At 45.0% G+C, this 16,921-nt stretch overlaps 1 protein-coding gene across 2 annotated transcripts; it reads left to right on the forward strand.

Moving 5' to 3' along the window:
• Nucleotides 1-10,272: 10,272 nt before the first annotated feature.
• ANKRD40CL (ANKRD40 C-terminal like) lies at nt 10,273-15,164 on the forward strand. 2 transcript variants are annotated; one of them, XM_085556800.1, is made up of 5 exons: nt 10,273-10,386; nt 10,957-11,105; nt 12,576-13,058; nt 13,554-13,729; nt 14,444-15,164. In XM_085556800.1, the coding sequence occupies exons 3-5, from the start codon at nt 13,052-13,054 to the stop codon at nt 14,585-14,587; spliced, it is 327 nt and encodes a 108-aa protein (XP_085412926.1). In that variant the 5' UTR covers nt 10,273-10,386; nt 10,957-11,105; nt 12,576-13,051; the 3' UTR covers nt 14,588-15,164. The 2 variants fall into 2 exon arrangements, with proteins under 2 accessions (XP_085412926.1, XP_021410743.1); XM_021555068.3 differs by having other exon boundaries at nt 10,286-10,445.
• The last annotated feature ends 1,757 nt before the right edge of the window (nt 15,165-16,921 follow it).

The raw sequence follows: 16,921 nt of genomic DNA on the forward strand, positions 1-16,921 counted from the left end.
CTCTCCCTGTAAGCATCCAGAACTAACAAGTGCTGGTTTTGACTTCTGAAATAATATATCTGAGTAGATCCCAGAGAGCAGGGAAGGCTCAGGGGGCATGTTTGGTATGTTGACTGATCACCGAAAGGAGCTGCTGTTGATGTGCACAGTGCCTCATGTGCAGCTGCTCGGTAAGCAGGAGTTAATGTGGTTACACAAAAGGGCTCAGTTTGGGGAGGGAAATCAATAATGTCAAGGAGTTTATTACAGGGTTATGGGCCACCTGCTAGAACTCAGCATTAGGCCTGTGTTGCATTGTGTTTTGGGAAGAGCTGATGGCACTGCACTCAGACAGGGCTAGTGCCAGAATTATTATTTTATGCCTCAGCAGATGGCTTCTGCTCAGGGGTTTTATCTTTGAGTGCAGACATATGACTAATCATCATTTGCTTTCTCTTTCTCTGCTAACGTAAGCTGGGCAGGAAGCAATTGCCAGTTTGATGATGGTTCATTATTGTTTGGTTTATTCTGTCTGAAACAGCACAGCAAGAGGCACCAAGGATACAAAAGAAGATAATCAATGAGATATCTTTTATCAAAGAGATAAGGGGAAAAGCTGAGCTCAGAAGCTAGTCTCTCACCTGTCCCTGTTTCTCACTCTGTCCCTGTTTCAGAGACAAAGCCTAAGATATTCCATAGATAATTTGGAGAGGTCATGTTGGTATCTTTGGATTGTCAAGATTGCAAGGATGAAATGTTGGGAATGGGTTCATCCTTCCTTAGAGGAGGATGATCTAAATCACTTCCTTAAGTTCCTTCCAACTCTGTTGTCTGACACTGTCAATGCTGAGAGAGACCTGTTCCATCAATTAAGCTTTGAGTTAGGGAAATCTGAGGTCTCTAATGCAACCTGGAATACCAAGAAATAGAAATCACAGCCACAGTGCCACCAGTGCACTTTCTGTGTTAGGCTCTCTCAGCCACCTGAGGTGCAGGCTGGAGCAGGTCCTGTCACCTGCTGAGCATGGCAAGTACAGACACCAGGGACACAGGGCTGCAGTATGGAGGCTCAAGCACCTTGTTTTGTTGCAGGTTTTAGGAGTTCATAGTTAGTTTTACAGCAAGCTTGAATTACAGCACTTTAGGGAACTGGCACCAAAGCCTTGGTTTTGTGGAGATGGAGATATTCCCATGGAGATGTTCCCATGGCTTGCAGCACTGCTGTGGCTGTGTGAGCCATAGCATAAAATCCTTGGGATTGAACTGGTATATTTGTTGTTGTTCTTTATGACTTTCAGTTGTTCTGCTTGGTTCCAGCTCGGTTTGAAGCAAAGCTCAGAATAAAAGTGAGGTGCAGGCCTGGCCTATGCTCAGGCTGAATGCTCAGCACATCTTTCACCACATCCAGTGGTGTTTCTCCAGGAATGTAAGTTAATTTAGCTCCCTTGTAGAACTAATTAATATTACTGAACCCATTGCACAGATTCACTTCAGTCTACAAATGACCGTAATTTAACCTCCCCTATATTTACTTTTAGGAATTTAAAGCTGGGAGGAAATCACTTGCTGAGTATCTCACAGCAACAGCCACAAAAGTTTGGAGTCCCAAGACTCTGCTGCCAACCCCATGGGCAGAATTTCCTTCTCAAAATGCAGGTTCACTATAGAAAAGTCACATTGCTTTTGTTTGTGATGTGACTCAATTTATATAAACAGTAAGATTTTAAACTGCTGTACTAATTTCATTTAACCCCAAGCCTTAATTCCCTGTGACTTTAGCATGAAGGATCCATCTCTTTGTCACTCAGGGCTGATCTTTTCTTTAGACAGCTTATGAACCTTTCAGTGGAGGAGAGTTTGTGAGGTGAGATTAAACTGCTGCAGATTTACATGATTTTGTGCTCCATTGAGAGACTTTACCAAACCCCTGAATCTGTGGAAGTTTGGAACCCTCCCTGTGGCTGGGAGCCTCTCCAGGAGATGCAGAGCAGTTCCCATTGACTGGGGTTTTCATCAGGCAATGAGTGTTGGCTTCTTCCAGACAAGGTGGAAGTTCCAGAGCTCCTCGGAGGGTTTGGTATCCAAAACTTCACTATAAACAAGGTAATTTTCCCAAAATGGAACTATTTCCATTTCTGCAGATACCGTGAAATCCCTTTAGCAACAATTCTGTCTTCTTGGAATTTAAATCTAAATGAGGACAAAATTCCTTTTTAACTGAAGAGTTATTGCCCTGGTTTGGCTTTGCTGGCTGTTAGCAGTCCTGGCTGTCACACAGCACATCCCCTGCCCGTGCCCAGAGGGTGACCTCTGCCAGGAGCAGTCCCTGCCTTCTAAGCTGGGCACATTAAGAGTCTTTCCAAGAGGTGAACTATTTTATTTTATTTTGCCCTGTGTGCCACCAGATGCAAGGCATCACACAGTCTGCACAATTGGACCCAGACAGGGCAAACAGAAGGAGATAGAGGAACTCTTTGGGGCTACTGATGCCCTTACTGGAAGTGCCCAAAGGATCCAGAGTGCAGGTCTGCTTTGTAAAGGTGCTCTTCTCCTGGCACTCATTCAGCAGCACATCTGAACATAGGCTGGAGGTGCGAGTGATGTCTGCAAACCAGTGATGACCCACTTTTATTGATCTTTTGAGCAGCTAGCCTGTAATTCCTGCCCTGGCAATGGTATGTTTGTCTCCATTTAATAGCTTTTTTCACCGTTACTCTTTCTGATTCCAGCTAATTCAACATACATTCTTATTTTGATTTTTTTTTTTTTTTCAGAGTCCACCTGCAGCCCACAACATGGCAAGATCTGCTGAGATGCAGTACTAGTACTTTCTTTCCATGGCAGTTTTGGAGATAATGGGTCCTGTCTGACACAATGGTGGCTGGCAGAGTGATCCTAGGTTTAACAGATTCACGTGGTTTAATCCTTACAACTTCCCTGTGCCTTTAGGGCCAGCATGTTGGGCTCAGTGCTCTGTCTCACCAATTGCTGGGATTGTGCTTAATGACAGACACAGCAGACCTTTGAGCTGGGGGGTACAAAGGAACCAGAGCATCATTAGTGGTGAGTGTTTCACATGCTCTGCAATGGCCTGATTTTTCTCCAGTTGAAGTAGATGTAAATATTCTGCTGACTTCAAAGGGGAACAGGGTGAGGTTACATCCAAGTACTCTTGGAAATCCCATCCAGTGCTTGATTTTTCCTGACCTGAATGGCAGTTCAGTCAGCTCTGCTTCCACAAAGGAGCTTTCAGGAGCCCTGGAAAAGCCGCCGGAGTGCTTTTAGCCCTGGGTTCACATGGTAGCAGCATGTGAATTGCAGCAAATTTAGAGGCTGATTCAGCCCTCCCAAGTTTTGACTCGACTTCTGCAGATGTCTGGCTGGCATCATTCTTGCTCTCTCCTCACTGACTGTGGAGGAATTTAGGGCAATGGGATTCCCATGGAGTCACTTCAGTTTGGTGGGGTGAACTCCTGCACTAGGGCAGCAGAATGTGGGGTACTCTCACAAGACCTTTGGCTTTGCTGTGCATCAGCCAGGAGAACAAGCTGGTCAAAATGCCTGGAAAATCTTTATAATGTGATATGAGCTGTGGCTCTGTCTCTTCCCAGCCCACAGAAAATGGTCTTGAATTATTATTCTCCTTTTTCTCTTTTTTTTTTTTCTCGGAAGGGGTGTTTTTTCTTTCATAATTTTACACATTTTATGTTTGTGTAACATCATACTTAAAAAGCTCTATGAGAGTGGAAAATCAGATTTTTCTATACATTTCAAAATATTTCGATTAACTAATTTTCTTCTGAAGTCAGTCAGATTTCTCAGTTTGAAATGATCTCCACAGGAACCATTTCTGTCTTTGCCACTGACTTTTGTGAGCCCAGAGCACTTGCTCTATGTCCTACAGCTTCCACCTCCCAGAAAGGGACTATAAAGCTCTCAAGTAGGTCGAGTGACATCAATTTATGTTTGAAACCTCAACTTCTTGCCATTCCCTCAGAGCATGTGTGAGTGTGAGGTGTGATTTACTGCAACTGAAAAACCATAGGGAAAAAATGATAAATGCAAAAATTGTATCTCCAGCCATTTGTTCACATCTCTTAAATTGAAGTTTTAAACACAGCCCTTTCTAATTCACAAACACACACACACTTTGTTTTTTAAACTTTGCCATGGTCAGAAACGTAATACTGTAATTGTTTCAAGACATATGTGTGTGTACATATATATATGTGTGTGTACTTTCTCAGCTTCTTTTTGATTGCCTGAGGAATCTGGTGTACCCATGACCATAAAAACCAGGTTAGTGCACAGTAGAGGCTTTCATAGCCACTAATCTTGATGACAAAATTATTCAAACAAACACTTCTTGTGTCACCGATATATATTATGTAAAACCTTGTGACTTTGATTATGTGTCTATAATACAGATTAGTCTGTTTGGGTGTTTGGTGCTGACCTCCAATAAGCTCCTAAAGTATTAGCAAGAATTTGCAAGTGACAGGCAGGCAGAGGTGCTGTTCTGCCTAATCCCATTCTCAAAACTCTGGCTATATATGTCTGAACAGTTTCTGCTGCTTTCCTTGAGGCACCAACCAGGTTCTTTCTTTCTCAGCCCCCTCCCAGACACCTTTGTCCCTCTTTCCACTGCTGTAATGTGTCACAAATGTTGGAAGATTTCACTAACCTTATGGATTAGAGCCAGGAAAACACTGAGAACAAATTTAGAATAGGAGGCAGAGAATGTACCAGCTGGGAGGAGATGCTGTCAATCTCCATGGAGACCACTTTAGTTACAGCTTTGCTAATTACTCTGATGAATAGTATAGTGGCTGGTTGAAAGCCTGGCCAAGTCCATGGAGAGTTCCAAACTGACTGCCTGTGTCCTGTGCCCATGAGGGATGCACAGGGCACAGCTCCTTGGGGTAACCAGTTGTGATTTGCACTGAAGTCTTTCTCCCTGATGGCCAAAACATAGCCTAAGGAGAATCCAAACACCTTCATCTGATCTTCTGCATGAGGCCAGCTTCTTCTAAAGAAAAGAGCTTTGGAGAAATAAATGTATATCTTGTCTTAGCAAAACATTTTTTTTTTTCCTCAGGCATATAAGTGAAACATCTCTGTCATCTTGTGAACTCTGCATAAGAGTCAGCTCCTGCTGAAGGAGATGAAGTCAGACAAGATCCACAGCAGCCTTTTGACTCCAAATCCTAGACAGGTTATGGCTCTGTGCAGGATTCAGGCAATTAGTTACATTTGCCCCTTATCCCCAGGATGAACATGCTTCATGGATCAGTAGAGCAAAGGGAGGGACTACAGACAGGGGCAGAGAGGAAGGCAGCCAAAAATCTGGAAAAAAACAAAGGCAGTCCCTTTTCTGCACAGTTTTCCAGATTAGGATGTCTCTGAGCTCAGAAGGGATCGGGCTAACACCTGGAGACACTGCCACAACCCCAACACAAGCAACAACCACCCTCAGGGGGAAAAATGTGGCTCCACAATACTGCAGCTCAACCTTGTCATTACTGGAAGCCAAAATGGCTTTAGGCACTAGTCCACTGAACAATTTCCAGTTGTTATCAAAATCTATTGGACTTCTTAACCACAAGTCCCTGAGTTGATGTACCACACCTCTCAGGTTTCAGGTCCCTGATTTGTTTGTTCAGAAATTATTTATTTGTTCTACAAACAGAAATAAGGTTAAATTAACAACAGGAAAAAAAAAAAATCAGCCACACACCATGCCTGATTTCTAAAGGCATTTGGCTCCCTGAGCAGATCTTTCCTTTGCAGATCACCATTCCCCCAAATATAAATGCCATTTGCCAAACCCTTCCTGTCAAATGTCACTCCATGCTGCAGGCATGTGCAGCTGTGTGCAGGAGTGTGGGCTCACACCTGCTTAAATGTCCCTCTTTAGACACTCAGCTCCCTTTGAGCCCCTGCAGGATGCTCAGCAGGGCTGAAAATCCATGAGATAGCTGGTAGCACTGAAATTCAGGGATGCTCCAGGGTGCTAAAACCTGTCCTGAATTCCAGTCCTCTGTATCACTAGCAGTGTAGCAATTCCTTCCAGGTGATTTAGTGAAAAAGCTATCATTTATGGTCAAAAGAAAGATGATGGGTGAGTTCTCTGCAATTCTGGAATTCACAGGAAGGATTTTTTAATCTCATCAAAAATAGAGGAACTATTATTTAGTAGAGCCCTATCCACCCTGCCTCAGGTGCTCATCTTGCCTGGCAGTAGGCAGCTGGAAATTTTTTGGTTCAAAGCCCATTCTCTTTGGATCCTTTGTCAGGGGGTAGAACACAAGGGGCATCTCCAGAGGTTGATTTGGCTGAGCTATTTTAGATCCTTGCCCTGGGAGGAGATGTATCTGCCTCTGTGCTGCATGTTTCCCCCATGAACATGAAGTGAGTGTTGGGTGACACAGGCTCAGACTTGATAATGTGGAGGTTTAAATTTAGCCTAATTCACCTACAGATGCTCAGAGGGGGCTTCCATGGGGTGAGCACAAAAACTGGTATAGCATAAACTGCTGCTCCCATGTGACTTTGACTTCCTCCTTTGAAATTGTCTCCTCTGCCTTCAAACTCATTGAAAGGTCCAGTGTGAGCAGCATAGATTAGCTTAAATCTAAATGAATATTGGGCTTGACTTTTAATTTCATCTTTATTCTTCACCAATTCTTCCATTTCCCTGAGCCTTAATTAGGTAACAGGTAAACAGGTATATCTGTGAGTGTGCATTAAGTATCATATTTAAGGTTTCATTTAAGATGAACCTAAATCATATTTCTCACAACTGTGGACACAACTGCAATGTTGATTTAAATTACCAGAAACATTATTTTGGTGGGGTTGGGTGCGGACTGAGTGTTTCAAAGATGATTGTACAGCTGTCAGTATCACTGTGTAACTGGGAACTAAGCCTTTAAAAATATGTTTAATCATAACTTTCAGTGACTAAGAAGTTGGTTTAATAGGAGGAATGGAGTTATGTAGGGAATGAAACCTGAAATGCAAAGGGAATAAAAATCTTCATAAGCCTTAAAAAAATCAGGATCAAAAAGCAAACAGGCAGACCATGGTTTCTCCAAAAAAAAAGCAGAAAAAAATGAATACAGATGATCAGACACAGTCAGAAGCTTGCATAAAGACATAAATTAATGCATAACCAAAAAAATCTGGAAAACTTGCTGTGGGAACAAAGACTGGCCCAAGCCTCCCCTGTGGTCACTGCAAGGCTGTGATAGCGAGGTGCTGGCTCTGCCAGGCAAAGCCAGGGCTCAGGGCTGTGCCCAAGGCTGGGAAACTGAGCACTGAGCACCTGTAAATCACAAAGAAAACAAAACAACACCGACCTGGGCTCCAAACACAGGCTCAGAGCTCAGCGTGTTCCCACTGAAGGCCAAGGTCTTTTAACATCTGGGAGGCAAAGCGGCTGCTCCAGCCATGAGCACCATGTGCAATTCCCAGCAGCTTCCAAAGGCGATGAGCAGCACTCAGCTGGCACCTGCCCCATGCCTGCAGATCCTGCAGGCCCTGCTGCTCTTGGCAGGGAGGTGTGTGTGTGTGTGTGTGCCCTGCATAGGTACAAACCCAGCTCTCATATGGGAAAGGAGCAGCGAAAGGAGAAGTTCTTGGCACTGCTGGGAGCTGGTGAGTGTGCCACCAGTGCCAATAAGCGGGGAGGGGACACACGAGTACGAGGGGGTGGGAGGCTCCGTGTGGGGCAGAGCGGCGGTGGGGAGGTTTGAGTCAAGTGAACTCGCTGCTAATCCTCTTGCACACAGCCTTCCTTGCAGGAGGAGATCTCATGACTCCAGGGAGAAGTACATTGTGTAACTAAGCAATGGTGAACCCAAGCTCCATTTAACAAGGCTTGGCACAGGTGCAACAGAGTAGGATACTCATCCCAAGAGAGCGTGAGAGAGAGCATCTCAGTGCATCACCACCGCCTTGGAGTCCTTAAAAGCCCTGTGTGGCTTTGGGAGAGGAGCTCAAGTAGAGGGGGAAAAAAAGAAAAGAAAAAAGCCCATAACACCCGCAGCTCCCTGCACTGGGTTTCCCTGCACTTGTGTGGAAATGTTGCATAATGTCCCTTTGCACCACATGGAGCTTTGAAATCTGCAGGATCAAAGCTGCATGGAGACACTATGGATGTGCCAAGACAAATTTAAAGGCATTCCACAATTACAGCAAGAAGCACAAAGCCACACTCCAGGCTCCTCTTGCTGTTCCACTGTGACATCTAGTGGCAGTGGCACTGGAGAACACCACAGGAGTGCTGTTCCTAGTTTTAGGCCTGACCCTGCACTCACCTCCTCAGTAGCTTTTCCCCATCTATCTGAAAGCTGTCTTGTATTACTTTGGAAAAAGCTCTTTTGCCACTAATCCTACCGGATTTTTTTCAGATGTAAATAATCGGAATTTAAAGCTTTCATGGTGTGCAAGAGGGCACTCTGCTTCCTAGAATGTATCACTAGGTCTCCATTTGTTTGTGCCTTGTCTTTGTTTTATGGCTTTATGGCACAGACACTGAAAAAAAGACAAGAGAGATTGTGGGTTAAAGAGTTATCATTTAAGATGGCTTTACTGAAAAAGCAAATGAGTTAAAACACAAATATTCAGGTCACAGCAGTGTCCAGTTGAGGGCTGGTCTTCCAGGTCTCTACAGCTTGAATTTGCAGCTGTCATCAGGTAAATCTTTACAAACCATTCTCCAAATCCAGTTGTTTTTCATACATTTTGTTGAATCTTTTGGTAGCAGCTGGGCAAAATTTTTGTTCAGTCTCTTGCATGGGATCAACAGCATATGATCTGGTGTGAAAAACTTGCCACTGAGTCACCGTGTAACCTTTGCCACAGTAGTTAAAAATGTCACTGTTTGCTTCTCCCTCCTGCTTTCATGAGGGTGGTTTGCAGGGCTGCATGTCTCTTAGAGAAATATTTGGCCTGTGGGCCTCTGCCTCGCCTAACTGATTAAAAGGAAGATGAGTATTTGTGCTTTGAAGCTTCATTTATACAGAGAGATATTCAGGAACTGTTTGGATGGTAATGCAGGCATCATCTTCACCTAATGGCCTTAACTACCAGAGAAGGAACAGCAGAGCAAAGCAACAGCAACCCAAGCCCTAAATTAAACGGTAAGTTAAAATAGTATCACTAATAAGGAAAGTAAGCAATAAAAGAGAGGCAAAGAAAAAGGATCTTAGTGAAAATTGCTCCTTGGTGGCAGACACTGATGCCAAAACAAAAAGCCTGGAGTTCAATGAGCTCCCCAACACATGCCACAGTGATTTAATTAAGAATGTGAGCAACACACTGGAGAGGGAAGGGCTGGGAACTGGGGGTTCCAGGGCTGGAAGTGTATGGGGAAAGCTGTGGTCCTTGTGGTCCTTCCCCAGCCCATGGCAGCCTCACAGCTCGAAGGCAGGAGCCAGGCTGCTGGTTAAAAAACACCCCAAAAAGGGCAAGACCACTGTGATAGATGATGGGTTGGACTCAAAGACCATGGAGGCATTTTCCAACCTAAATAATTCTATAAAGTGCTTTTGCCAGCAGGCAGCTTTTACCTGCAGCTTTTTCCCTCTTCCCAGGAGCTCTCTCCCCTCAAGCCCCCACACAGGGCTCAGGAGGTCAGGAGAAGGTAGGATGAACTCATCAGAGGAAAAAATCCAGTCTTGGATTTTCACCTTGTCCAGGCCCCCATTTCAGTGTCTGAGGTCAGGGGGCCCTCAGAATCACAGAATCATTGGGGTTGGAAAGGAGCTCTGGAGATCATCCAGTCCAACCCCTACTATGGCAGCTTCATCTGGAGGAGGTGACACAGGAATGTGTCCAGGTGGGTCTGGAATGTCTCCAGAGGAGACTCCACAGCCTTCCTGGGCAGCTGTTCCAGAGCTCTACCACCCTTAATGTACAGGAGCTCTTCCTAGTGTTGAGGTGGAACACTTTGTGTTTTAGTTTATGCTCGTTGCCCCTCATCCAGTCGCTGGACACCAATGAAAAGAGTCTGACAGCATCCTCCGACTCCTTGAATATACTGAAACGCAGTGATGAGATCCCCTCTCAGTCTTCTCCACACCAAAGAGGCCCAGCTCGCACAACGTCTGTGCATGAGAGAGATGCTCCAGACCCCTCACCATCTCTGTGGCCTTCGCCGGACCGCGCTGAGGAGCCCGGACGGGACACCGAGCTCCACAGCCAGGCCAAGATGGCGGCGGCCGTGAGGCCGGCGGCCCCGGGGCGGGAGGCGCCCGGCTCCGCCGCGCTGAGGCCGCGCGGCCCCTCCCGACGGGCCGGAGCGGCGGGGAGGGGCCGCCGCCGGCCATGAGCGGGGCGGCGGAGGCGCGGGAGCTGGAGGAGCGGCTGCGAGAGGCGGCGGCGCTGGGGGACGTGGCGGAGGTGCGGCGGCTGCTGGGCGCGGGGGCGGACATCGACTCCCGCAACGAGATCAATGGCTGGTGAGGGGCGGCGCTGCGGGGTCCCGGCGCTGCGGGCACGGGGCGGGCCCGCGCCGCTGCGGGGCCCGGCTCTTCCCCGCTGCGCTGCTCGGTGCCGCGGGTCGGGCTTCTCGGGCTCGGGGCTACCCCCAGTCACCAGCAGGCGCGGAGTGGGGGGGCTGCTCTAGGAGTTGCGTACTTTTGTGTTTCGTACTTTTCCCATTTGCAAATACAGAAAAGGTCGTCTCGGGAGGATCGGAGATTTACTGCTGAAGAGGATTACGATAAAAGCAGGTCGCCCTCCTTTCACCTGTCACTGCGTGTTTGCACAAGGTCCCCGTGCAGTGTGGCACAGTAGTGGGAGGCGCTCTGCAAGGCAAAGGAGGGCCCTGCCCTGCATAACTTAGAGATTCAGAACTTTAGAAAGTGCGGCAATGAAGGAAACTTTATTCCCAGTTATCGCTCTGTGCACAACTCGGATGAGGTAGGACAGGGTTGCTGATGAATCCTTCCTTGTGCTTCCTTCCTGCAGGACGTGCCTGCACTGGGCCTGCAAGCGGAACCATGCCCAGGTGGTGTCCTGCCTGCTGGAGGCTGGCGCAGACAAGCAGATCCTCACTGCTAACGGAGAGCTGGCGGCACAGCTAACGTCGAAACCAGACATCCGCAAGATTTTGGGAGGTACCTTTCCCATTCTAAAAGTCATCTAGAATTCTTGGTCTAAATACTAAAATGTTTTTAGTTATTTTATCTGAAACAGTATCAGGCAAAACCTTGGCTAGGGCCATTGTATCTCATTAGATAGCTCTGATTTATAACCAGAATTAATGTTGGCCAAATAGATGTGGGGATTTCAGGTAGGAAGGCCTTGTGGTCTGAGCTGTGTCACGAAGAAGTAGAAGTGTGGGAAGCTTTGGGAAGTGTGCTGCTACACTCCTGTTGGCTATCATTAAGAGCTGGCATGCAAGCTGCAAATGGGGGCTTTTACAATTGTACAATTTGCCGTGGTCTGACCATGATCAATACTAAAAATCCCCTCAAAACAGTTTATCATTCAGGAAGTTATGCCTTCTGAGCACCTTGTTGTAGTGTGACTTGCTGGTATGGTTAATTTTTGCCTTGTAATTCTGCCATCTTACACTTTTCATATGCACAGCAAACCCAGTTAGATGTGTGACACTCCTGAACAGCATCTGTGTATCATGCTCCAGATTAAAATTCTAAGGTGCTTTTACCTTTGGAAATGTGATGTCTTCTGCAGTTGCACTTAAATTGCTCTCTACACTGATCTGCCCTTACATCAGCAGGGCAGGGTTATCCTTCACAAGGTTGCAGCTAAATCATGACTCAGGTTCCAACAGTTAAGTCTGAGGGAATGGCATGTTCTTACACGATGCTTTAGGTTTCTTTTGGGTGAGGTGTGGGCTTAGTTTGTGGCAAACGACTCACCTGTTTTTAACATCTAAACTGTCAAGCACATGTAGAATCTCTGTTCATAGTCATTTTTCTGTTAAGCTTTCATGTGTTTCCTGGGGAATAAACACATATCACTTACCTTCTGTCCTAGTTTTTATTCTGGGAGTGTGGCATCATTGAGCAGATCTTTCTGAACTGCTTTGACATCACTATTTATATTCTGTAATCCTTAGGCAGGAATGTCACTTAACTGCAGTGCTTTTATGCAGGAGTTGAGTTTGATTACAGCAAGTAGTCACTTCCTTGAAGAAATACTGGGTTAAATTTGCTGGCCTAGGTCATAATAAACTATTTACAGCAGTGCTATTAAGAGCATTTTAAAATTAGATTCAATAAAGGACTACTGGTCATCCAATAAATTTGAAAGGCCTGGGGGAATACTGCTAGAACTGATGTGTCTTTCAAAGGCTATTTTTGCCCCTCACTTTGTTTTTTAAAAACAGAATATACTGAAGGTATTTATAGGTTTTCCTTTCACTTTACAGCTACTGGTCTCCAAGCATTACATGCTTCTGGAACATTAGTGTCATTCTTTGATGATCTTGGAATGTGATGTAGTTTCAAGACACAATAGGAAAAGTAACTATATTCAAAATTAGAAAGATCTATTCAGTAACATGATGGATTTTTTTCTCTCTCCATCCCCTACCCTTCATTTTTGAACTTCATCAATAGAGGAACAAACTGAATGTCAAGAAGTGAAGGATTTAAATTTATCCATTGTTGCAAACTACTTGGCCAACCCATTCCCTAACATTTACACAGAAGAAAGCAATCCAGGCAGCTTGGCAGAATCCCAGAATGAAAGTGCTCCCATCTCTTCTGCTTCCCAGAGTGAAACTAGCCCTTGTCCATCAGCAACTCAGGCTGAAAGCATCTGCATACCCACGTCATGCAGCAGTGGCGAGACCTTCCCAGCAGCGGGTGCAGCAGCCAAGCCACCCCCAACGCCCACCGTGGCTGCAGCCTCAGCGTGTGCCAGCCCAGGGCTGCCCCACGGCCCTGGCTGTCCCCTGGCCACAGCCACCAGCCTGGGGCTCTGCTCCCCAGGAGCATCCGGCCAGGCCTTGCCTCTGCAGCCTGACACCTCCCCCAGCAGCCCTGCACCCGCCTTCCAGCCCTTCTTCTTCACTGGAACATTCCCGTATAACATGCAAGGTAAACAGGTGCCGTGTCTCCTAGTTCTGTTACAGTTACTGGGTGAACAATGAAGTTGAATAATCATTTCACTTCAGAGTCTAGTGCAATAGAGGCAGAGGTGTTGAATTCTGTGGCCAAAAGTGCCTTGAATTTTCTTCTGCTCAGTTACATAAATGTCTGTTATACTGTATTTTAACCATGGTAATACTTTGCAAAACAATGGAAAGATCAGTCCATGTAACATGAACATTTAAACTCTGCACTACATTTGCATCAAATGCAGCTCCAGTAGTTTGGTAACAGCTCAACTTTGTGACTGGATGGATCAGTTTCAACAGCTTTAACATGGTTCTCCTGTGTATTTCTGCTGGAAGCTTAACTGCACAGTATTTCTCAGATCATGGGGACTGTATTAAAAAAACAGAATTCAGAAGATAATAGTAAATACTGTAAACGTTAGATTTAAGTTTGTTGTCTTTTCTATTACTAACCTTTTAATTGTTTCTCTGTCAGAACTTGTACTCAAGGTCAGAGTCCAGAACCTGAGAGACAATGACTTCATTGAGATTGAACTGGACAGACAAGAACTGACCTATCAAGATCTGCTCAGAGTGAGCTGCTGTGAACTGGGTGTTAATCCAGAGCAAGTAGAGAAGATCAGAAAACTACCCAATACACTTCTAAGAAAGGTAAGAACAGAAACAAGAGATTAACTTGATTTTTCACTTTGCAGACATCAGAGGAGGTACTTTTGTAAAGACTGGCATAATGTCACCTTTGTTAAATAAAAACTGACTTAAACTGACAGATTCAAAGGGATGCTGGACCTTTCTTAAAATTTCATTGTAACTTGTTTAAAAATAATCTTGTCAAAATAGGCAGAGTATTTTAGCTCCTAAAGCATATGGAACTATTACAGCTTGACTTTTAAAAAATGTATTAGAAACAGTGCATTTAGGGTGCTTTTAACGTAATTGCCAAGTACTACTTCACTGTCTGCTTGCCTAAAAAAATGAACAGTTAAGGGGAAAAACCTCCATAAATTGGCATATGAACTTAAAGATATGCTGTTAACAAATGAAACTGTGCTTCTGTTCCAAAAAATGTGTATTTCAGAGGTCTGTAAATGAAAGTGGTCACAATTCTTGGTTAAGTGACATGCACAGATACAGCCAAATAGTACTGAGATTAAAGAAGAAGTCTGAGGAGAAAAACCAAATAAGCAAATCTGCTACACTGTTAATGTGTATATGCTGGTAGGATTTATTTTTTTCATTCTTTATTGCTATTATTGGGGATGATATCCTTGGAATTTTGGTTTTTACTTCCTATAATTATTTTTTAAATAATAACAATCAGCTATGTTTAGGAGTAGTGATGTTGTTCTGTCTGTTCCTTACAAGGACAAGGATGTTGCCAGACTCCAGGACTTCCAAGAGCTGGAGTTGGTCCTTATGAGAAGTGACAACTCTCCCTTCTGGAACACTGCAGCTGCACTGATGGAGCAGCCATGCCACAAGAGCAGAGCATCCAAGCTGACCTACTGACCCTGGAAGCTGCACCTGCAATGCCAACACTGACAGTGACATCTGCTGCCCTTTGGAAGGCAGCGACTTAAGCATGTGTAAAACCTTAAGTTATTATTAGGGTTACTATTTTAACTAATATTTTATATTTAATATCCTGTTTGCTTTTATTCTTTTTACTTGATACTGTATTCAGGCAAGGGATACCTCATTTGTCCAGTAAAATCACAGTTCCAGTGTGTATCAAGAAAGTTTATTGGTTGTATCTGGCAGTGGGGGGGACAAAAGAGGCAATTATTGATACAAAAACTTTGTTAAGTACACCCACTCTGACCAAGTAAGACTCATGGAAGACACACACATGGATAGTTGTTCTCTAAAAGTGTGATTGTGCAAGTCCTTAATCTCTTGCCCCTCACAAACACTCACCAAGATGGGTTGTCTAGAGATAACTTACTGTTCAGAGGTGGCAGGAGAAAACCTTGTACTGGGCTGAAAATAATTGGAATAAGCATGTCAGTATTTAAATGTTTATCTCCCCTGTGAAAATATTGTATCTCCGCCAAAAAATACAAAAGCCTCTCATAAACGCTCCTAATGAGTTGAAGTGCCCTTTCAAGAGTAGCCCCTGTTTCAGATGGGGAGGGACCCTCAATCTGTGTCCATGGTTTTATTTACTTTCCGACCAATGTGAGCCTGTGGATTACTCACACCAGATGTCAGTATTGTCAAGACAGAACAGCCCCTGGGCACATACTCTGGACCTTTTCCCTGGGAAAGAAAACTCAGCAGTCCAGGTTCCTGATGTCAGTTTGTAGGGCTCCCTTGGGTCTATCAGGGCAGCACAAGTTTGAGGTGGGGACAACTTCCGTCTGGGGTCCATCCTTCAATGTATGGATTTTTTGCAGTCAAGTCGCAGCTCGGCCAGGGGCTGGGACCTGATGGCAAATATTCAATACATCGAAGGATGGACCCCAGACCCAAGTTGTCCCCACCTCAAACTTGTGCTGCCCAGACAGTCCCAAGGGAGCCCTACAAACTGACATCAGGAACCTGGACTGCTGAGTTTTCTTTCCCAGGGAAAAGGTCCAGAGTATGTGCCCGGGGGTCCCTGTGGCCCTTTCTCATACACCAGTTCCAAGGGGAATGGTTGTTTCTGCTGTATGAGAAGCACAGCAGTGTCCTCGTGAGAGATCACAGCTGGAAGGAACACAGACTGCTTATACGAGCCACTAGATGGGCAAAACAGCACGAGTAAGTAACTAACTTGTACCTTTACATCCTGCACAGTCTACTGTCACTGTTACATAGCCTTGTAACAGCCAGGTGAGTACTGAAAGGGCTGAATGCCTCCAGGTGCTTTCAACTTTTTTTTTTTTCCCCCTCTTCTTCATGGGGAGTGAAAAAAACAACTCTAGTTAAGCTGCAGACTGTTTAACTTGCATTTAAGCAAGTCAGTAATGAAAAAATTCACCTGTGGGTTAAAATATTTAAGTCACAGCATTACTGAAGTATAAACAGCCTGAAGCTTTTCCTGATTAACATGGCAGCCTGGAAAGTTACACTTTTGGAGACCTGTTTTCTTTTTTACCAAAAAATACAATGCTGACCTTTGCAGCAAAACCCTTAAATGGGTCCTGAGGCAGGTGGAGGGGCAAGGGATTTGCTCTTTCTCCCCTCTGTTCCCCCCTCCTTCCCCCCACCCCAAATTACTGATTTTCCTTCCATCTCTGCTTTATGAAGGTGCACTAGGCAGTTTCTGCACAGCTGATGGACACTGTTTGTTGTTGATCTGGACTGCAATGTTGACAGTCAAACTATAAATAGGACAGCATCATGTTCTGGTAGAAGCAGTATGGCTGCCACCTCCCTGTGTGCTGCTTTACCCTGAAGATTCCCTCAAGCTGCTGCACACCAAGAAAAGACAGAAACCCTTTCTGTCAGCAGAGGAGATACTTCACTCTGGGCTCAGAATTTCACCAAGTTACTTAGGCTTAAAATTCTTCCTTACTTCAGTCAAAATAATTATCATCCTTTCCTCCGTGTTCCACACCCATCACCTCAACCCTGCTAACTTCCCATTCTCAATCCTGGCTTTTCTTCAGTCAGGAGCTGAGTTACTTTAATGCCAGATTCAACTCCTGGGAAGCTCAAGACTGTGGCACAGTATGAAGTAAAACTTCTTAACTAAAGTTCCTGCTTTGTTTTTCTTGTAAGACAGGAAAAAAGTTCTACTTTAACAATTGTGTTACTTATCTCTCCAGCATAGCTTGGAGGCTAGCTCAGACTATGTGCAATAACTGTCTGAAAAACAGTAGTGGTTAAATGGCTCAAAATTACTAAGAGTATCTAATT

The sequence above is a fragment of the Lonchura striata genome, chromosome 18, assembly GCF_050655825.1.
Source record: "Lonchura striata isolate lonStrDom1 chromosome 18, ASM5065582v1, whole genome shotgun sequence".
NCBI lineage: Eukaryota > Metazoa > Chordata > Aves > Passeriformes > Estrildidae > Lonchura > Lonchura striata.

Coding starts and splice junctions, on each gene's coding strand:
- ANKRD40CL (XM_021555068.3), top strand. CDS start 10,312: ATGAGCGGGGCGGCGGAGGCGCGGGAGCTGGAGGAGCGGCTGCGAGAG. Junction 13,059..13,553: donor ATTCCCGTATAACATGCAAG/GTAAACAGGTGC, acceptor TTTCTCTGTCAG/AACTTGTACTCAAGGTCAGA. Junction 13,730..14,443: donor CCAATACACTTCTAAGAAAG/GTAAGAACAGAA, acceptor GTTCCTTACAAG/GACAAGGATGTTGCCAGACT.